A 22,143-nucleotide genomic window follows, 5' to 3' on the forward strand; every position below is an offset into this window, starting at 1 on the left:
AAAATCATAGAGTAGATGATTGCATCATTTCAAAATCTTTTTGCAAGTTAATGACAACTGTGTTGAGTCGACATAAGAAGGGTTTCCTAGCAAGTTCCTAGAATTTTCACATTCTGACAAGAGCCTCATAAAAATTGTGGGGGGAGCCCTCAGCATGCTATCTCTAGGCAATGCTTTCTTGGTTTCAGAACCAGTGCCACCTTTGCAGTGCTTTGAACATTTCAATGCAAGAACAAGCTAGGAAAAGGAATGAACAATTTCATACCATATTTATCATGATCTCATTATGATTTGAATTCAATTTGTTTTGCATCGAGCGAGAGCCAGGAAATTGATCCGTTGAATTCAAGCTTGACGGTCGATTCATCTTTATGTAGTTGGCCAACATTTCTGTAAGGTCACAATGTACGACGATGCTCATCACACTTTAATTGCAGAACAATAAACCAAATTAAAGTGATCCTGACCCACCAGTTGCATCGATCATCGTTCTTGAATCCTATAAGGATCACTGAATTTCCGGTAAATTCTTTCTCCGTATCATATATTCGATAATTTTATTAATTATTACCTTCATTTTCCTTACATCCAAGAAATCATATTATTATTATATGTATACTAATAAAATCACAGACACAACTTAATCTATTAAGATTAGCAGATTAGTCCCTAAGTATCATCAAAATCTATCACCAGCTCCCGTCATCACAGGTAGGGCAGCCTTCTTGTGCAATATCCGTTATTTGAACTCCCGAGTCGTAAATCCCTCCGACCTTCCAGTCAGCTGGAAGCACGCTCTTCGCCCACACCCACTTCCCGTCGTATCCGGCCGTCACCACCAACCGGAACTGCAGTGCCCCTTCCGGGACCCGGCTTGTGTCCCATACTGCCCCGTAGTTTCTGCTCATGAAACTCCAGTTTGACGAACCAACCTGTGATTTTAATATCACCAGTAAGCGATCCAGCATCAATAACGTACGTATGGGCCTACACTTGACCTGGACTGGGCCTGGAAATTGCTTCAAGTGGGTTGGCCCAACTTTGGCCCAGGCCCACGACGACGTTCTTTCCGGAAGCTGTCGTTTACACAATTTTTACATGTGATAATGGTGGACTCAGGAACAGGCCCGTTATTTCAGTCGGATTCGAATTCATCGACCGAATCTGATCGGGCGGTCGTATAATCCTTTCGTCGAGAGTTATGGAACATACACCTAATTATGTAATTCGGGGGTACAGAAATGTTTTCTCCTCACCTGAGCTACGTCCATGCCCACTATTTCAGTTTGGCCGCCTTGGTAGAGGACCTTGATGGCCAAGTAATGTGGCTTCCGGCTTGATTCCTCCACCCGAATGGCTAAGTTCTGACTCTTGTACTCGCACGGCACCCTGCACCGGACCACATGTTCAGGCTTACGGTACAAAACACAACAGAGGGTAAAGAAAACCGTTACTAATAATTCAATCTCGTGATATCGTTATCGTCAATATTTCTGTTCTTGTTTTCTATTCTAGATTGGGAGCAATTAATGTAGCAGGTGCAACAGATCCATTTCCAATATAATATATGCATATACATATATCTATGTCAAAACTAGAAATTCAGTGGCTTAAGTTATAGAATATGTGACAAGTTGTTCTGTTATATTATATTAGAATGTCCAGAAAACATGATGTCCCACATAAAGTTGTTGTCGATAAATCAGTATGACTCAAGCCTACTGTTTTAGTATCGAATCGATTATCCTGCTGGGCGATGTTTACGTTACCTCTTGTACTCTATGTCGATGATTCCCTGCTTCAGGATGTCCTTGGACATTCCCTTGTTAGCCATGGCCACAAAAGCTCTGCTGCTCAGGACGAAACTCGTGGCGTTGCTCTTGTTCAGATCGGTCACAATCACTCTGGTCCCTCCTTTGCTGCACAGCTCATCGTTCTTGCATCTTACCTGCCAAATGAATTTTTTTGCTTTCGCAATTAGGAAGGAACCGAGCTGCAGCCTATCATTCAATCGCTTTTATCATATAAATATAACCCGAACATCCGCAAGGTCGAAAAGTAATGAATTGCACTAAGAGATGAAACATTTGTTTTCGACAGCAGTGGCCTGATCTTGGCAACAATAACTGCATTAAACGGCAGCGATTTGGTTTACCGGAAGATTACAATGCGAATGAAGCATCGGGAAAGGAAAGACAAGGGAAGAACAAGAACCTGAAAGCAAGCACCACAGCCGGCTCCATCCTTGTACAGAGAAGGGACAGCAGCTGCAAGTTGTCCATTGTTGAACCCCACGGCTAAGGAACCGTAACCGCAAGCCCCAGCTGCAGAAGAATCATTTGACGAATCAGAAATCATTGGATTGCTAGACTTTTCCATGAATCCATGCTCAAAATTTATCCGGGGAATTCAAGCAATCCAGCAGATTGGACAGAGACTATGAGGATGACGATTACATGAAAGAGCAGAGGCCGTGGAGAAGTACGCAGCCTTCGACTGGTGGACGCAGCGATCACAGGCGGTGGCCAATGAGACGAGGAGGAGGACGAAGAAGCAGAGGAAGATGGTCATCCTTGCAAATGCAGAGATAGCTGGAAGAGTTGAAGATTGGAGGATTGCTTGATGAAATTCAAACACATTGGGCCATACATATATATAAGAGAGCAGAGGAGACTGTGGGCTACAGGTCAGCATTTCCTACAAAAAGTGCTTGAAATTGAATCATATATTAATTTATTTGGATATACTTTTCTTTTTTTCGGGTGAGAGACGTGCATTCTCAACTTATTAGGTTATATTAATTCCTATATGGATATCGGTATAATTCTGATCATGAAGTACTTTTGTCAAGTTTCAAACTCTCACACTGCTAGGTAAAGTTCACTTGCATGAAACATAGTTTATCATTGCACCACACCCCGTGATAATTTGGATAGGTTTTCTAATAAACCTTTCTTTTTCCTTCCTCAAAATGTATGTGTTCCGTGTTTAGTTAGGTTCATTAACACCTTCCCATTAGGCTGTGATTGGAATGCATAGCCGATAGAGCCCGACCCGAGCATTGCGTATGAAGATATCCACTTATTTGAGAATCTCGAACACTTACCATAGTAGTTGGTAGGCATTGTTCCTTTCTATGGCCATTGTTTGTAGAAAGACTGTCGGTACGGTTTTTGTTCAATGCATTATTAATCCGATTAGATGCATAAAGTTTTGCATTATTAAAGATTAAGAGATGAGAACGAGTGCTTTTTGGTTGTTGACTTGTCCTTATCAGAGAGTTATGTTCAGAAAGCTTGACATTAGACAACGAATTCGGCATTTAAGGACATGACTAATGAGACCATTTTGTAATAGAATTGGTAATGAGTAAAGTAGGATTAATTGATTGGTTTGAGGATAAAACTGAAAATGGGTAGACACGTGGGATCTTGAAGGTGGTCAATGCTAGAGCATGGACAACAGTCAGCATTTCCTTATAAGGAGAAATCACATGCCGTGATACAATTCACAAATTACATTACCTAATATAAACCAGTATAAATGTTCGAAATCTATTGTATGCGTGGTCTGATCGGAATAAAAGGGCATAGTTGGGAAGAAATGATTGGGTTTGATTTTTGGTGCGAGTGTGGGTGGGATAATGGGGCGGCTATGTGAGGGACAGGCAATTGGCCAAACGCGGCTGAGCAAAAGGGAACAAATGATGGGATCCGCCACCGACTTCTTTGCCTCCGCGCATACAGCTGTGTTCCGTTACCACATATATGATCATAGAGAGTCTAAAGACTTCAAAACTTGTTCATTGTTTTTTGTCTCGCGTAGCACGAGAAAGGGGGTTCGGTGCAGTTGTAATGTCTCGATTCAGAACGAAATGATTATAGATTGATAACTTAGTTTGTGGTTTATCACACGTGCACGGTGTAGAGGGATAAGAATATGTCAATGGCCTTCGGTAGCAGAGGATACCATTAAGTATTTCATATCCTAATTGGCTTTGATCTGTCCGGCGATATTTTTGTGGCGATTTTAAAAGCCGAAGTGAGGTTGATATATTTCTATCGACATTGAAATGCATTTTTTTAACTTCTAGAAAAGATAAGATGGTCGATCGGGTTCGTATTGAAACTTAGCATTTAGCAAAGCCTGAGTTGTCGAAGCCGATGACCGAGAATCCGAAACCCGGTTTAGAGTACTCTTGAAGGATCCCATGAGGCAAATGATATCGGTGGCAGGAGGACGCGCTTTTGGCGCTTGTATGTGGAAGTTTCTTCTATGTTTGTCCATCGACCTTTTTCTTTTTCGCTTTTTTTTTCTTTCCATTTTTGACTAAAAAAATTGCTAAATTTAATGGAAGAGACTAATAGAGGGGATAAATACTTTTCCTTTTAGTGAAGTCGACAAAGGGTTGCCCAAAAATCAAGGAAAAAATTGGGGAAAAAAAGAATCAATGAATCTTTTTTATATTTTTATTGTTCTTTTCTATTTCTTTTATCGGACTTAAGTTTTTTGTAGCTCGGAAAAAAATAAGAGAGAAAATATTTAAGATGTGAAGGGCAGTTTGGTTCGTTGAAAAATAGGTCCGGAAGTGATATAGAAATGATTAATTCCGTCTTCAATTATTTCGTAATGGAGAAATTGGTCATTCTATTACTGATTTCATCTCATTTCGATTCCAGACCTGAGTGAAAGGAACCATAAATGTAGGCGGATGGTCCACTCTGCAGACTACAGTGTAGTCGCAATTTGCCCATTATTATGTCAGCATTTATCATGGATCTCAGGTTGGGCTTTGCATTACTTAATTGTCAAAAATCTCCCGACAATGCCGGAAGAATCCTATGACAAACAATTCAAACCAATTTCGAAGAACGACAATAGAATTCGATGCCGTGACACTGTATCTTTGTCACAGAGCCATTAGTACGACCGATATGGTTTTCGATGCACCTCTGGTCTCCGGCCGTAATGCCTCCTTAGCCCATGCACGTATGCTACGAGAAGAACCTCTACATGCCAGGTTTCCAGTAAATCGGTTTTGCCACGGGGCTCATGGATCGAAGATGAGCCGCGCCTCCGGGATTGGAAAGCGTTATAGTGATGTGAATGAGTTATTATAAGCGTTGCATGTGAGGGCGAGTGTTGAAGAGTAAATGAGATAAAAATCCCACATCGGAAAAAAGAAGAAGAAGAAAATTCATGGGTTAATATACGGTTTGGGTACCACCACTTATGAGTTTGAGCTTTTAAGTGGATATGCGTTCAAGTTCGTGTAAAAAAATTCATGGGTTAAGCTGATAAGTGGATATGGATCCAAGTTTGTGTAAGAAAATTCATTAGTTAATATACGGCTTGGGTATTACCACTTATCAGCTTGAGTTTTTAAGTGGATATAGATCCAAGTCCGTGTAAGCCTAATAGAAATTCAATATGGTATCAGAGCGAGTTACACTGTCGCGCGCCCACGTGAACTCACACTACGCCGACCCAACATCGAGAGCAGCCAAAAGAGCGCCTCGTGTTAGTCTCCCCTCACCCAAGCACGGAAGATGAGCCCGACTCGATATCAGTTGTTGAGGGCGGGTGTTTAAAGGGACATGACAACGTGAAAACATAAATAGACCATACGCTATACGTGAAGGCGGATGTTGGGAATTATAATCCCATATAAAAAATATAAAAAATAACTATGAGTTTATATGAGACTTTGAGTACCACCACTTATTAGTTTGAGCTTTTAAGTGGATATGAGCCTAAATCCGTATAAATCCAATGAAAATTCAATGATACTGTATATTTGTCACAGCGCCATTAGCACGACTGATATGGTTTTCGATGCACCTCCGGTCTCCTGCCGTAACGCCTCCTTAGCCCATGCAAGTATCCTACGAGAGGAACCCCTACGTGCCAGGGTTCCAATAAATCGGTTTTGCCATGGGGCACACGGATCGAAGATGAGCCGTGCCTCCAGGATTGGAAAGCGTCATAGTGACGTGAATGAGTTATTATTAGCGTGTGTGAAGATAAGAACAGAGAACTGTGACTGTAAGGAGTGGACATGCCAAAATTGAACAGCTGTTAGTTGATAGGCTCCAATTCATTACTGATTCCCTAACAATGACCAAACTGTTACTAACGATATCGCCGAGTACGCGCGAGGAATAGGGAATTGAGAGGGATTGACGATATCGAAAACCCTCCTGGAAAATGCCTGTTATGCATCGGAAATTTTAATCAGGTCATCCCAAAGCGATTACTGTGATAATCTTAGAAAGAGGGACGTTTAAGAAAGCAGGTGGTTAGAAAACGCCACTGGTCTTGAACATTGGAACTTCGGGGCACCGGTGGGGCCATATACTTCTGGGCTAATTGTCGAGGTGTCTAGTTCGGCGGATATAACGATGATGCGTATCGAACGTAAGTCAGAGTCTTGATCTGGCGCACGAGAAAGAATATAAGACGGGCAGGTGGATGTCAGCTCACCTTGCAGATGAATTCAAGCAGCATGAATGGTTTGAGGGAATATGTTCTAAAGTTGATTGAATCTGCTACCTAACTTTCAGCTGTCGATTTGCAGGATTCCATGACTCTCCAAGCTCAAGAATTCCATTGGCCTTGCAATGCTTTCGCGTTGTATTAAATGGTCCGAACATTCCCGCCTGAATCATGATCACATCATTTACGAAACCGAAGATTTGAATCCACTCTGATCAGCGATCAACACTTCACACCATTGAGTATACATCAGCAATGAGAAACGCTGTTACTTGAAAATTAATCCTTGCTTTTCGTTGTAAGTAACAAATCCGTTCATTTCAATGACAATGGTATACATCAGCCCTGTACAAGAATTTGCATCCCCCAATTCACCAAAATTGGTACCAATCGAGCCGAAGCAGCTCTCCCAAAATCAACAGTATGACCTATCAGCTTCAAAATTCTATTCTAATTACCAAGATTTAGGAAGAGAGACTTCTCAACTTGCCTTTTCTGACAGAAATGAGACGAGCTCCGATCTAGCCTTTTCGAGTGCATCCTGTAGGTTCTCATGCTTTCTACCGCCAGCCTGTGCAAAGTTGGGCCTACCGCCACCGCCTCCACCACAGATCTTAGCTATGGGCCCAAGGAATTTCCCAGCTTGTATTCCGAGTTTAACGACTCCTGGAGAGAACGCTGCGACCAAACTCACCTTCCCATCGCTCGGGCTTGACCCCAATACTATAGCTGCTGGGTCTTCTAGGGTCTCCAACAAATACTCGGCAGCGCTCTTAAGGGCATCGGCATCTGTATTGTCCATGGATTCCACTAGTACCCTGATACAGAATATTTCTCGTCAGACCACAACTCGACTTGACGCCATTATACCAAGAGAAACCGGAGCTAACGAGACAACAACATGTTTAACTCGAAACTCTCAGATGATTCAACTTGTTTTAAATGTGCATGAAATTTTCATATATTTGTCATGAAGCCGATGTTGAACAAGACACCTGGCACAATGGATTGGACTATCTGGAATTAGATAAAAACATAAGTTTTTACCTGATCTTTGTCGAACTTTCCACCAAGAAAGCCTTTTCGGCAACAACTGATGCTTTGTAGACTGCAGCTTTAGATCGCAGTGCAGAGACTTCATTTCTCGCTGTTTTCAGCTCCTCTAAGAGGTTCTCTACCCGGGAAGTCACCTCCTCGGCTTTCACCTGCATGATAAGGAAATTTAAATCACATAAAGTTTTACATTTATGTACATAGTTTCACAGAATGGCGATAAACTGAAATTATTTCGAAAATTCCTCTGCCGCTGACACAAAAATATTATTTCCGGGCGACAGATTTGTTCCCTTTATCTCCCCAAGTCAGTAAATGAATTTACCGAGTATTTTGTTTTTTGTTTTTTGTGTTTTTGTGATGCTAGAAAGCCAAATGCTTTCAGTTTACTTCAATTGTACTGCTAATTGTGTCCCTATATCCATGCACCTAAACATAAAGTCCATAAAACTCGAGATATTCCTGATATGAGGAAAGCGGGTAAGCAAGGACACATATGAGAAGGTGGCAAACAAGGACACATATGAGAAGGTGGCGATATGAGGAAAACCTTAAGGGTCGAGCAGAGCTGTTTCATATGATAATCCCGTGAAGTAACATACTCGATGAAAGCATCTCCTGCCACAGCTTCTATTCTCCTGATTCCAGATGCAACACCCTGTTCGTCAATTATTTTGAAGCCGCGTATTTCCGAAGTATTGCTGACATGAGTCCCCCCACAGAGCTCCATAGACACGCCGGGAACCTCTACGACCCGCACCTGTAACGCACCACAAAATAATCACAATCAATAACATGCTGATTTATCTCCCCCTGCATATGTATAAGAAACTGCAGCATCCAAATTGCAAGTCCAGAATATGACTGAGAAATTTCAAAATAGGACATTCACGAAGGTAAGAGCTCATACCTCCTCTCCATACTTCTCCCCGAACATTGCGATGGCCCCGGCACTTTTTGCTTCCATTAAGGGCATCACTTTAGTTTGAAGAAGTGCAGCATTGCCAATCCAACCGTTTATTAGTCTCTCGATCTCCTGAAGCTCATCACTGCGAAGTTGTCGGTGGAAGTTAAAATCGAATCTCAGACGATCAAACTCCACCAGTGAACCAGCTTGTGATGTTTCCGGCCCTAGAACTTTCTTAAGTGCAGATTGTAATAAGTGCGTAGCTGTATGATGAACCTGCCAAAATCCGAACTTTTCTTGGTTAAAAGAAAATGACAAAACTTTAGAACCCGAAATTGAGATGACCAGTTTTAGTCAAATGCCATATAGTCAGATCTGATAACTGTGATTTGTAAAGCTCATCTGGGAAAACAGAAAAGGTCCTCAGTAAAGTACCTTAGCTCCCTGCCTCAGTTTGGCATCAACTGCAGCTTCCACTTCTTTCCCAACCTCAATCACACCTTCTTTGATAGTTCCCCTGTGAACAAAGACGTTACCCATAGACTTCTGAACGTCTGTGATTTCCACAATAGCTGTTCTTTGGTTTTCACCTTCGGTCACATACAATAACCCATGATCACCAACTTGACCACCTGATTCTGCATAAAATGGAGTTCGGTCGAGCAAGACCTCCACTTCATTTCCCTCAGGAACCTGGATCACTGATTTCCCATTCACTAAAAGGCTCTTCACCACCGCTCTTGCAGAAAGCATATCGTAGCCTAGAAATTCGGTCTCAGAAATATTATCAGTAAGACCTGATGTATCTCCAACTTCAAGTTTAACAGCATTATGGGCAGCCTGTGATTGGCGCCTCTGTTTCTCCATCTCAACATCGAACCCATCCATATCAACAGTCACACCTTGTTCCTCAGCCACTTCAATCGTGATTTCCACTGGGAACCCATATGTGTCATACAAAAGGAATGCATCCTTACCCGCCAAGCAAGGGCGGGTCCCGTTCTCTCGTGGAACTGACAGCGCGTCGGAGATCATCTCCTCTAGCAGCTTCTCCCCTCTCTCCAGAGTCTGCACGAACCGAGATTCTTCCCTTTTGAGCTCTTCCAGTATGCGTGACCTCCGATCCTTTACTTCAGGTTCAATCTGAGTACTTAGTTCAATTACTTTCTCAGCAATGACTGGTGAAAACACTCCCTCGAGGTTTCCTTGACCGTCACCCTTTATGCCCAATAGCCTGCCTGTACGAACAACTCTCCTGATGAGCCGGCGAACTACATATCCTCTTCCAATATTCGATGGTATCACCCCATCAGAAATGAGAAACACGGCTGCTCGCATGTGGTCCCCTATGATCTGTAAATTTAAAAAGAAGAAAAAAAGAAGAAATAAATAAAGGCTGAGGGTGTACAACAAATGCTAAATGGTTGTCGAAAATAGCAAATATTAGGAAGATGTACCTTAAGCTTTAGTTTTGTTTGATCATTGGCAAAAGCATACGAAACATTTGCTAGTTCTGCTGCCTTTTCAATGATGGGATAGATCAAGTCAGTCTCGTAATTGTTAGGAACCTGTGAGATAAGAAGGAGATTATGGCAAGGCCGTCAACTTCACATTAAGAGTAAAACAACGAATAATTTCCACAATTTCTAGTTTGGACCAAAAAGAGAAATTCTGGCAGGAATTATCTTCCAGTCAGCAATAATCCACAATCCCAGCTGAGCCAAACATCATAGATAAAATAAATAGAGCCATCATATCTTGGTACTAGACGTACCTTTTGAAGAATGCGAGCAACCCGCTCTAGTCCCATCCCAGTATCTATGTTCTTCTGCTTCAGAGGCTCAAGCGTTCCATCATCCTTCTTGTTGTATTGCATGAACACCAAATTATAGAACTCAATAAACCTGGTGTCATCTCCGAGATCCTGCTCAATGAAGTATCAGAACATATCAAAATTTCCAGTAATATAGCAAGGGGAAAAAAATACAGCCCTGATACAAAGGCAGGAACCAAATAACTGAATGGCTATTCAAATCTATGCATACCACATCAGAATATCCTCTCTCTGGATGGAAGTCATAATAAATCTCAGAGCATGGCCCACAGGGACCTGTAACTCCACTGGTCCAGAAGTTATCCTCTTCACCCATCCTCTTTATACGTTCAGCAGGAACACCCACCTAGCCGAATAATCCTCTTGTAAGCATTAATAATCATACCATCCCTTTCCTAACTGGAATAAGGTCATAAAAACTCTGATTGTTTTGCAATGAAACAACCCAATGGGATCAAATTATATATGAATGATGCACACTGAAAAAACTCTTATATGTGAGAAAATTCAGATTGATGTACTCTCTAGAACCTTAAGAAAAGAGAGTCTTATGCCAAAAATGCGTCTATTGAAGGAAGTGGCTCTGGAAACACCGGTGGCAAATTTTTGACATGACATATATGTTTAATTCCAACTGACCCGATTTGACTAAATTTAGGAATAAGTCAGCCATTTAAGTTGTTGGTGACACTTTTTATAAATCAACATCTGCTCAAAACTGACAATAATATGCTATTTTGGTAACACAACCTGCCTCATATGTTCAATTTTGCAATGAAGATATGTACATATTTATGATTGTCTTTAAGCATCCTGCTCACCTCATTATTCCATATTTTAAATGCTTCATCATCATCTTCAAAAACACTAATCCATAATCTTTCTGCTGGCAATCCTAATCTGGAAAACGAGACAGCACAAGAATATCAGATATAATCTCTCTGCCGACCATTATATTGATTCGGAAGAACCAGAGAGGGATCAGCGTGTAAGATTTCGTGCATACTCTACAGTTGACAGCTCCCATGCCCACTTAATTGCCTCCTTTTTGAAGTAATCCCCGAAACTGAAATTCCCAAGCATCTCGAAGAACGTGTGATGCCGAGCTGTCTTGCCAACATTTTCCACATCGTTGGTTCTTATGCACCTCTGTGCAGTTGTAGCACAAGGCACCTCTCTTGGAACCTGGTCTTTAAAGTGGCAGAGCTTACTAACCAGAACTGATCCATAATTTCTTTGAGATGAGACTAGAAATATAGATTAAAAACTTGAGCTAATATTGCAGGAACATACTAATATTTCATACCTTCCCGAGAAATATAGGCTTGAATTGTAGCATTCCTGCAATTGTCAGTAGCACTGTGGGGTCTTCCGGCACAAGTGAAGCACTTGGAAGCACTTTGTGACCACGAGAAGCATAGAACTTGAGAAATCGTTGCCTTATGGAATCGCCACTAACTAAGAGATCTTCCGATGGGTTCCCCATCAGCTCTTCGGTTACTGACTGCATAGATGCTGAAAAGAAAAGTATTGAATTAAACTTGGAAGTGTGAAGGGCAAAAAGAAAACAGAAATATGTAGGAAGAAAAAATAGGAACCCGAAAAGTCTACCTTTCCTACTCAATTGCATATCCTGCACTCTTTTTCGGTCCAGAAAAATTGGAAGGGATCTTGTCGTTATTCCTGCATGATCAACCATATTTTACCAACCGCTAAAGTTCCACATCCACGATTTTATAAAGACAAAATGTAAGTGAAAAAAAAAAATTTCCGAGAATCCCCAAGAAAGTTACTGCAATTCCCACAAAACATGTTTTGATACAAGACCCTCCCCCTTCAAATGGATACAATACCTTCCAGATATTTCAAAGATATCCTAATACAACGAAATCCATACAAAAATTGGAAATATAAATTTTGGGTTTAATTGGAGGAAGGCCAGTCTCCGAATCAAGTAACCCTGCAATTGTCTGTAGAGACTGAAGGTTGTTATACATAACTCAGCTGCATTCACAGTCTCACTAAACAATCGACCCAATCAGCAAACACTTCCCCCAAAGTCTCGATCTTTCGTTTCTTCCCCACATACTAACTTCAAACCCCCCCCCCCCCCCCCCCCCCCCCCCCCCCCCCCCAAACAAATTGAATAAAGACTTGCCAGCAGAAGCTGCAAAAATCTTGAATTTAGAGGCGACTGGACAGAGACCCATTAACCATAGCAAGGAATAATATGACCTTTCAAGAAGTCGCCAATTACCTGAAGAAGGAGCGAGTTTGACGCAGGGCCTTAAGGGGAACCCCCACTTGGGGCAAAATCGGGAAGTGAAGAGAGGAAGCAGAGCTCTCCCGCCATGGCCCCTCTGCAGCGTACAAGATAGCTTCAGCCCTTCCATGGCTGTAAGTCTTTTTCACTTCTCCAGCTCCAGAGCGTGCCGCCAATTTATCGTTTGAAGGTTATATACGTTCGTGAGGAAGCTGAACTGAGACAAGGAGAGGAAGAAGAAGAAGATAAGTAAGATTGCAATGGCCACAAAATTTGGGGGGAGTAGCCACGCACAAACTCAACTGAATGGCGCCACAGACACAGTCCGAAGTGGTCTTCCTCTAATTTTATTTATTTATTTATTATTTATTTTTTAAATTTATCTTTGTTTACTTTCCTTTGTGCTCTTGCCAATCAAGTGGGTTGGGCTGGACCTCAATGGTGTTAGCTCAACCTAGGATTATGGGCTTTGGCCCGGGAAGCTAAGAGCATGCCAGACCTGGCGTTCTCGGCTTCTCGCTATGGTCTAATCGGGCTACACACGCAGCTGAAGCATGGCGACGACATGTATGGTTAAGTCGGGTCGGGCTGGACTGTGACCGATTTGAGGTCGAGGTTGGTAAAGGGTTCTTGTCGAGTTTAGTCTCGTACTATCGGGTTGAGCAAGTTGAGTTCATGGATGACTGAGGCCAAAGTGGTCTATATCTTGGGTTTATTGTGTGTTTAGGCCCGTTGTGGTGAATTACGGAGTTTATCTAGATGTCGTGTTATCCCATTTGTACTATTGGCAGTACCAGAGTAAGTTCGAAATTCAGTCATATAACTGACGCATCTTGCGTCAATCGGCATGTTCCTGCTTGGAGTCATAAGAATAACTTATTCACAATAGATGGCAGGAGAAAGTCACATAACAGTCCAAGTCATAAGCCTCTTGCCCCTGAAGAAGGGTTGGCCTGACCAAGAATCTTTACTTTGGAAGTAGATCCTTCCTTGTAAATCATAAAACACGAGTACGTACATGTCGCCGAAAGCTGCTACATGTTTTATTCGTCGTTCCAAGGTCCGCTCAATTTTTTAGTCTGAAACATAAAGTTCCGTTGTTAGTGTTTGTCCAAGACGTTACGAGGTCTCAGACTAGACTTATCACACGGGGTAGGGTACCACGAGACCCTAACACCTCATCACCTTATTCGAACTAAAGAAATGGAAAATGGCAAGAGAGGGGAAAGGTTACAATGAGATTAAATGCCAGAGACTTGGAAAATTTTCAAAAAATAAAAATCTTAGATGGTCTTTTCTCATAATATAACGAATAAGAGCAAAGAATGGTCTTTCATTATACAAATTTATCTATGGCCTACTAATAAGTCCGTACACCGATTTTTTGCATTATTACTGTGTCCTCTCATTACGCGTACATAGGTACGATGACCGAGGAATTCCTCTGGGAAGAATCAGCAAAGGCGAGCAGTCAATGTCTTTTCCGATGCAGGATGCGTCAAACTTTCTGCTTTCAATTGGACAAGGAGAGGTCACCATGATTTCACCACATAAAAGTATTTGTCCACCATTCAAATTGGAGCACCAATGATTCTCCCTCCCAATAACTAATCACATTGTTTGGCATAGGAAAAATTACCCACGAGAAGCCAAAAATTTGTCGGGAAGACTTCCTTCCAAGTTCCAAGTCTTCTGTGTATATATAGGCCTCCATCTCCATCTCCTTCCCCTCAATACAAAACATAACTTTTTTCAGAAGATGTTCAGCCCCAAGAAGCTCATCAAGATGGCTTCGATCGGGAGGAAGAGAATCCCGTCAACGTCTCATTCTCCACTGGTCGCTGAGAAGGGTCACTTTGCTGTGTACACGGTAGACCACGGCTGCTTCGTGATCCCCCTATCATATCTCCATAACCAAATTTTCCAGGAGCTCTTTAGGATGTCCGAGGAGGAGTTCGGGCTCTCGAGCAAGGGCCCCATCACTCTGCCCTGCGATGCGGCCTTTATGGGGTATGTGGTTTCGCTCATACAGGGAGGGGTGGGTGAAGAATTGGAGTTTGGGCTCTCGAGCAAGGGCCCCATCACTCTGCCCTGCGATGCGGCCTTTATGGGGTATGTGGTTTCGCTCATACAGGGAGGGGTGGGTGAAGAATTGGAGAAGGCTCTGCTCAGTTCGGTTTCTTCCACTCGCTGCGTAGGCTCGAGTCGAGAGTTTGTGGGCCCAAACATGCTTGTTTGCGGCCAGTGAGTAGAAGAAACCGGATGTGTACATAAGGATGGATTGCTGGACTCGTTTGATTTAGAATCGATTGAGACATGTGAAACCTTGTTTAATGGGGAAAATGACTAAGGCCCCATTTACCGGAAAGGGTAAGCAAGCTAGTGATCTTTTGGCTCTTATTCATACCGATGTATGTAGACCGATGAATAGGCTTGCTAGAGGTGAGTATCTTTACTTCGTTACATTTACTGATGATTTCAATATAGTTGGATATGTGTATTTGATGAAACACAAATCCAAATCCTTTGAAAAGTTCAAAGAGTTTAAGAATGAAGTTGATAATTAGTTGGGTAAAAGCATTAAAGTTCTTCAATCAGATCAATGAGGTGAATATTTGCACTATGAGTTTGCTGACTATCTTAAATAGTATGGGGTTATATCCCAACTTACTCCACTCGGAACACCACAATGGTGTAGCTGAGATGAAGACTCGAACTTTATTAGATATGGTTCGTTCTTTGATGAGTCATGCAGACTTACCTGATCCTGGGGATATGCTCTATAGACTGCAACTCTCATGCTTAACCGTGCTCCGTCAAAATCAGTTGAAAAGACACCATATGAGATGTGGTATGAGAGGTGTCCAAATATGTCTTTTCTAAAGATTTGGGATTGCGAAGCATATGTGAAGAAATTGTCTTTAGATAAACTTGGCCCTAAATCGGATACATGTTATTTTGTGGGGTATCCTAAGGAGACTCGATGGTACTATTTCTATAATCCCACTGAGAGTAAAGTGTTTGTCGCTCGAACTGCCGTTTTCCTTGAAAAAGAGTTTCTCTTCAAAGGAACTAGTGGGAAGAAATTAGAACTTGAGGAGTTCAACCACAAAATGACATTGAACAATTGACGAATGAGGTTGAGGAACAAGTACCACGAGTTGTGGCATAGTCTTCTGCACAAGTAACATAGGGATCTCGTACGTTTGGTAGCATACGTCTTGAGCCCGAGAGATATGGATTTCTTGTAACTTAGGATAATGACATATTGCTCATAGATAATGATGAGCCTACGACCTTTGATGTCATTGGTTCCTTCTTCGGCTTACCCATAGATTTCTCTATGATGGAAGATCCTCGGAGCATAGCATTAGCAAAGGGAACATAAATCTGCATGACATTATCAAACTTAAGCTCAGCTGATTACTACATTAATTTAGAGGACACAGTTACTCATTCATAATCTGCTGAAGGATCGCAAGAAAGTTCATGTACGAATCTTCCTACAGTCAACGAAGTGATGACTATAAGAAAGGATGAAGAGTAACAATTTTATCGAAGCATACGGAAAGTTTGACCCTTAAGCTATGAGAATCGTGGACCAAGCACACCTCTTTATGATGGGAATACAAGGAAGTGGAATGATATTTGATCCCAAACAATATCATTCAAAATTGATCCATGAGATGGGACAAAGCAGTTCGATTCTCAGATCGAGCATTCTTTACTTGTTTGATGTTCCCATATAGTGCATTTCCGGTCCGGTAAATTTTCCAGCTCGTGCCTTGTCCTTCTTAGTGTTCACTCACAAAACGTCAGTCTTTCTGCACATTGACATTTCGTGTTAGAAACAGATATTTGACCAGTAACCAAAGCAGACATGGTTGGGTTCTTTTTTTTTTTTTTTCATAACAGAGTAATTGATTTCCCAATATTGACAGATGAGGACGTCATCTTAGAGTTCGAGAACAGAGTTGTTATTCACTCCAGAGAAATAGACAGAACGTCGATTTCGCATCTCGTTTGACTTAGAAGACAGATGCAGGCTGCTTAGTTTACTGAACACTTGCCAAAGACAACAAAGAGAAGCGACATATGAAGATAAAAATTGTCGATATAAATTATTGTTTTCTCGGAGACGTCTTTTATAAATGTCAGCCTCAATCTTACTTTGGAAGTAGATCCCGATTCTCCTGCGAGTACATTTAGTTAATTTCAGTTACATGCTGTGTAGACCTACCCAAACCAAGACATTTTTGTGAAAATGAAAGCTGGCAGTGTCTTTAAACTACGAGGAATAGCATCTTTTCCTCAAAAATCTCAACCCCGATATACCTTTCATAAATTAATCTCCCTCACAATGATTTGGAGGGTATAAATATATCCGTTTCCTGTCGTGTCATATTCAACTGAACCATACCACCCAAACTTTACAAATTCGAAAATCCTCTTCCATTTTTACAAATATTAACCATGATCAGCGCAAAGAATCTACTGAAGGTGGCAGGGAAATGGCAGAAAATTGTCCCAGGAGCTTACAGACAGTCGAGGGGCACAAGATCAGTTGCAAACAAAGGCCACTTTGTTGTCTACACGATCGACCAGAGGCGCTTCATGGTACCTCTGTCTTATCTCTACAGCAATCTCTTTCAGGAGCTGCTCAGGATGTCTGAAGAGGAGTTTGGTTTGTCAGGCAATAATCTAATAACACTGCCCTGTGATGCAGCCTCTACGGAGTATGTGATATCAAACATCAGTCAAGGTACAGCCATGGACATAGAGATGATTATGCTAAGTCATGCTACTTAATATTGTCACTTAGCAACTGTTCCTTCCGATTTCAAACCGTGTCACCCACCAAGTGTCTTTCTGCGGTTGATGGAGGAGGCACCTTTTCTGAGATGTAAATTAGCCTAATTAGCTAGTTGGAATTTCTTCAACTCTTTGCTTCATTTTCCCATCGTAGCAATGTACTAAAGTTGAGACGTTGAGCAACAAATTAAATATAATCCATTTTAACACAGTACACATCTCTATTTCACGGTTTTTAATGAAAACTTCTGTGCATAAAGGTCCCAAATTATCAATGCGAATATCTCTGCTTGTAAGCCAATGAACTGGGAAAGTCGGCAGATACAACAAGCAAGTCGAATCTGTTACCATTTCGGGTTGCAGAAGAGTTGGTGACAACTCCATGAATGATTCAAAGATACAGTCTATTCATTTTACTTCACATAAAAGAAACCTCATTACCTTTTGATGCAGGGTTGTTTCAAACACCGAGAGCTGCTGTGTTCATTCCAGATTTGGGACTAAATTGGCTTTCAGGTGGGTGGAAGCTATCAATTTTTAGGAAAATACAATAGATTTGTCTCGTACTGATCAGGGAAGTAAATTTTTAAGATGATTTAAGAGAACAATAAATCTTTTACTCCATTGTCTTGCTTGAAAGAAGACACAAAAATTTTCTTAATTTGTGCACCTTTGATGATGGTTCAAAAGCTAAAATTAATATATAGTAATCATCAAAATGGTTTGCAGACCTCCCGAAATAGAGAACTTCAGGTGAAAATCAAAGCCTTTCTGTCTTTAAGCATCTTTTACCATATAACTAATCTGATTACTTATTTTTAGTTATTCTCTCCTAAACCTCGCAGTCTATGATTTTCTTGTGAAAGTTTTTTCAGCCTTGAACCGCCCGAACATGGGCATCGACATGTAATAAGTGGTTTACAAAGGAAAACAATGAGACAGAAAATTTCAGCGGTTTTCAATTGCAAAGAGAACTTCTTGTTTACAATCTTTTCTTTGCTACAACGTCTGTGCAAAGAAAAAATGAAAAAAGAAAAGAAAAAGACAATGTAAACCTAATCTATGAACAGGCTAGCAGTTGCTGCCCAACATGTCTCAGATGAGTTGAACAAGATGAGCATCCAGCAGTAGGAATAGAAAAGATCAAATCATATATCTGCAAGTCATTGCCCTTCTTCCCTCGGATTAACAAGATTACGTGCTCCATGGAATTCGCATCGCAAGGCAACGTAATGGGCCCATCTCTGGGCAAACCGAACTCCTCTTCAGACAATCTGAGTAGCTCTCTGATGATGCAGTTGTTCAGATACTTTATTGGGAACTCAAACCGCTTCTGATCTGCCGTGTGGACTACAAAATGGCCATTTTCAGCCACTGGTGGTGCCTCAGAGCTGGTTGGATGTGCCTCACTTCCTTGTGGTTTTAGGAGTGAGATTCTTCTCCGTCCAAGGACAGCCACTTTCTGCCATTTCCGAGCAAGCTTGATCAATTTCCACGGACTGATCATCCTCTCCTTATTATCTTCTCCAATAAACGTGCAAAAGGAAGAAGAGCAACTGGCTTAAAACTGGGAAATGCAGGATTTGCATTGAATCGAGGGTGAAGGAGTAAGGCCAAGGGGACTACTTAAATAGCTCTTCATCATCAGGATAGTCTATGGATGGGAGCTTTCTGGTGCAGGGCTCTGATGGGTGCATACCATGTGCTAAGATGCAAGGGGTCTCCCACGGTGGGTCGGGTTTGTCTGCTTTGTTGGTGAGTCAATTCTATGAAGCAAAAGGACAGTGGGGGAAGCCATTTCACAAGCTGCAAACACACACATTAACTGATGGACACGAAACGTCTTAAGAGAAGCAAGTAATAGATCTGTGGACCACACAACCCAAATCTGATACAATATATAAAAGAAAATTATTAAGGCCACCTGCATAAAAGAATACAGGGTCCACTTATTGAAAAGGTTTTGGTGGTAGGTGCATAAGCGGTTCCTAGTTTGTACAAACCAATCCTCCACAGACTCTGATCAAATGTACCAGCTACGTAAGAAACAACCTTTATACTCATTTTCAAACAAAATTACCTTAAAAAATCCTTGGAGTTTTTACTCTGTACTTAAGCAGGAATTGATGATCACAGATCTGGAAAACTGATATGATGTTGGCAAGGAGGAAATGCCAGAAGTTTCCTCTATATGAGATCCCTTGCACTTCATAGAAACACCTCAAAGTCAGTTTTCTAGTCATCAATGATAGTCATGTGTGTGGAGGGATGTCTCTAATCCACCATCCTTTTATTTTTTGAGAAGTCAGTTAGATCACATATGGCATTCTGTTTCGGCAGCGTGAAAGTTCAGAAATTTTCCAGTGAGAAAATCGAGAGATTGTGTCATCAAGAGGATTTCTCATTAAAAATGGTTACGGCTTTCCTTTACTGTAGTCAAAAGAAAATACTATACAGCAATCAAGACAACATTGTATTTACAGGAGTTGTCCGACTCAGTGACCACATACAAGAACTTGAGGTCTCATGGACATTTCAACCGAAGATGCTGCTGTGCTATGACTAGAAGCTATGATGTCTAGCAAAGCCTTCTCTAAGTCCTTAGCTAGTCCTTGTTGAACTAGCGACACCACATACTCCATAGCTGCTGCATTGCAGGGAACTGTGATCGGCCCATTACACCAGTACCCAAACTCATCCTCGGACATCTTAAACAGCTCTTGGAAGATATCGTTGTAGTGGTATGATATGGGTACCATGAATTGCCTTCTGTCAGTCGTGTAGATAACGAAATGGCCCTTGTCTGCAACAAATGGTGCATCAACCGAATTTCCCTGCATGCTCAGTCTCCTGATTGAAGCGGCCTCCTTCTCCCACTTCCTTGCCATTGCAACAAGTTTCTTTCCTCCGATCTTTTTCCCTGTTTAATAAGGGGATGAGAGTTTTTGATGAGCAGAAAATATTTGTTTTTTAATTTCGTTGATTGGGAGGTCATAGGAGAGGGGATATTTATGCACTTGCAACCTGTGAGACGGTCCACTATTTGGGTTGAGATTTCCTAAGCAAAAAGCATGTGGTTGGTTATTGGAATAGACGTGTTTGTTAGGTTTCTTGATTTTCTCGGTCACAGAGAAAACCCAAGTGAGGCCACAAGAACATCAGGAGTTCACTTGTCTGGTAGTTTAAGGACAGAGCAGGTCAACATCACTTTGACAAGCAATGCCATATAATGCTCTCACTGGGAAAACAAAACTGCTTGAAGTTGTTAGTCATTGGAATGTTGCAATAATTCAATCTATATAGATAGGATGAAGGTTTTATCTGATGCAAAAGTAACTTCTTGTGCAGCACAAATCTGCCATTTTCAGACGTCTCAATGAGTTTCCGGGATTTTCGGTGCTGTCCTTCTTGAATCAACCAATAGAGGGTGATTAAGAATTCGTCTGTGAAAACTCTAAGAGATTGAACAGTCGAGATGTATAGTTGCGAGTAGTAAGGACACAACATCAGTTCAAGTTGCTATTCTGCAGGGTCTTGATGGGTGTAAAAGTTATGTGCAATTATGGTCTATCTGTTGTCCTATTCATTTCTTTCTTCACAAAAGCATGGACAGTTTTTGGAAGCAAAGGGTAGTTTGGTGGGTTTTAAGGAAAAGAGTTGCAATCTCTGACTACATCTAGTCTTAATGCCCGGTCCGTGACAGCCTAGTGGAATACTGAATATTAAGTAAAAAATAGATGAAGCAGTCACAATATCTCCTGGACATATATCATGTGCGTATGAATACAGATATAACATTGGAGTATGTGCCCCTTGCCTTTCGAGAAGTTAAGAGGCATGTTCAGTTTCTAGAATATAGAATCAGTATGCTTGTGCTGAAGAAAGCAAGGAACCGGAGTATTTTAGGGATGAGATTTCCTAAGAAAAATTATGTATTTAATTATTCCCAAGAAAACCGAACAGGGGAGTATGTTAAATTTATTAGTTGATCAGATAACTGAAAATAACTAAGAGTTTGATACGGTTCTTCATGACATTGACCTTTGTAACTATTCCAAGAAAAAGGCATATGCGATGTGAAAATGAAAAAAAAGAATTCTTATTGGCAATTTATATGTTCTCTATCTCGTCTTTGTCTAAGGTGAAGAAATTCATGAAATATGTGTCCCGTTGCATGCTAGTTGCTGCAAAAGAACGATTTCCGGTGTATTTAGGACTAACCGAACTGCTTGGTTCACAAATCAAGAAAAAAGGGAAGACAGAAGAACGATTTCTTTAGTTATAAGCTGCAGCTTTTTCGTTTTCTCCATTATATGATCAAACCATTTTCCACACCATTGCAGGTTACTCATGCGGCTTCTAAAATTTATGCTCCGGAAAATCATTCTTGATCATTGACTCTCATGACATCTACGTTAGTACTAATAATTCTCTTTCCCCATCTTCACCTGTTCATGACATTGCATCGAAAGTGTAATGCAGAACTTCCAGGGAATTGCAGCGGCAGATGAAGTCTGTTGAGATGAGATTTTATAAACTGGAATTCACTATAATATGCAAGAAGCTTCAGAGTACATGACCATAAGAGAACCGAGAATAAATGGCATAAAGAAACAAGTATTTACATCTCACTGAATTGAAAGAGCGCGAGTGCAGTTAACTGTGTCTATAACATTGCCAAAGACAAGAAAGAGAGACAAAATATGAAGATGGAAATTGTAATACCCTGATTTGCTATTTTGATAGTATTTTTCCATGTATATATTTATCTTTATGTTA

At 41.2% G+C, this 22,143-nt stretch overlaps 3 protein-coding genes across 3 annotated transcripts; 1 reads left to right on the plus strand and 2 right to left on the minus strand.

The window, feature by feature from the left end:
• Nucleotides 1–516: 516 nt before the first annotated feature.
• Nucleotides 517–2,709, minus strand: LOC116195398 (expansin-like A2). The gene is made up of 5 exons (XM_031524562.1): nucleotides 2,457–2,709; nucleotides 2,215–2,324; nucleotides 1,770–1,948; nucleotides 1,257–1,389; nucleotides 517–932 (listed from the first exon to the last, which is right to left on the minus strand). Exons 1-5 carry the CDS (start codon nucleotides 2,692–2,694, stop codon nucleotides 690–692), a joined length of 903 nt encoding a protein of 300 aa, XP_031380422.1. The 5' UTR covers nucleotides 2,695–2,709; the 3' UTR covers nucleotides 517–689.
• Nucleotides 2,710–6,740: 4,031 nt separating this feature from the next.
• On the minus strand, nucleotides 6,741–12,868 carry LOC116195399 (alanine--tRNA ligase, chloroplastic/mitochondrial). The gene is made up of 13 exons (XM_031524563.1): nucleotides 12,547–12,868; nucleotides 11,901–11,972; nucleotides 11,596–11,804; nucleotides 11,296–11,474; nucleotides 11,111–11,189; nucleotides 10,501–10,635; nucleotides 10,230–10,379; nucleotides 9,913–10,023; nucleotides 8,891–9,808; nucleotides 8,459–8,731; nucleotides 8,099–8,308; nucleotides 7,543–7,700; nucleotides 6,741–7,313 (listed from the first exon to the last, which is right to left on the minus strand). The coding sequence occupies exons 1-13, from the start codon at nucleotides 12,680–12,682 to the stop codon at nucleotides 6,977–6,979; spliced, it is 2,967 nt and encodes a 988-aa protein (XP_031380423.1). The 5' UTR covers nucleotides 12,683–12,868; the 3' UTR covers nucleotides 6,741–6,976.
• Nucleotides 12,869–14,169: 1,301 nt separating this feature from the next.
• Nucleotides 14,170–15,223, plus strand: LOC116195400 (auxin-responsive protein SAUR68-like). The gene has a single exon (XM_031524565.1). It carries the CDS (start codon nucleotides 14,312–14,314, stop codon nucleotides 14,798–14,800), a length of 489 nt encoding a protein of 162 aa, XP_031380425.1. The 5' UTR covers nucleotides 14,170–14,311; the 3' UTR covers nucleotides 14,801–15,223.
• Nucleotides 15,224–22,143: the final 6,920 nt, after the last annotated feature.

This window comes from Punica granatum, chromosome 2 (genome assembly GCF_007655135.1).
Source record: "Punica granatum isolate Tunisia-2019 chromosome 2, ASM765513v2, whole genome shotgun sequence".
Lineage (NCBI taxonomy): Eukaryota > Viridiplantae > Streptophyta > Magnoliopsida > Myrtales > Lythraceae > Punica > Punica granatum.

Excerpts from the sequence above, each read along its gene's own strand:
- LOC116195398 (XM_031524562.1), bottom strand. The coding sequence starts at position 2,694 with ATGCTGACCTGTAGCCCACAGTCTCCTCTGCTCTCTTATATATATGTA. Across the intron at positions 2,325-2,456 it reads CACGGCCTCTGCTCTTTCAT|CTGGGGCTTGCGGTTACGGT; the intron begins GTAATCGTCATC and ends ATTCTTCTGCAG. Across the intron at positions 933-1,256 it reads TGGGCATGGACGTAGCTCAG|GTTGGTTCGTCAAACTGGAG; the intron begins GTGAGGAGAAAA and ends TTAAAATCACAG.
- LOC116195399 (XM_031524563.1), bottom strand. The coding sequence starts at position 12,682 with ATGGAAGGGCTGAAGCTATCTTGTACGCTGCAGAGGGGCCATGGCGGG. Across the intron at positions 11,805-11,900 it reads TATGCAATTGAGTAGGAAAG|CATCTATGCAGTCAGTAACC; the intron begins GTAGACTTTTCG and ends TTTTCTTTTCAG. Across the intron at positions 8,732-8,890 it reads AACTGAGGCAGGGAGCTAAG|GTTCATCATACAGCTACGCA; the intron begins GTACTTTACTGA and ends GGATTTTGGCAG.
- LOC116195400 (XM_031524565.1), top strand. The coding sequence starts at position 14,312 with ATGTTCAGCCCCAAGAAGCTCATCAAGATGGCTTCGATCGGGAGGAAG.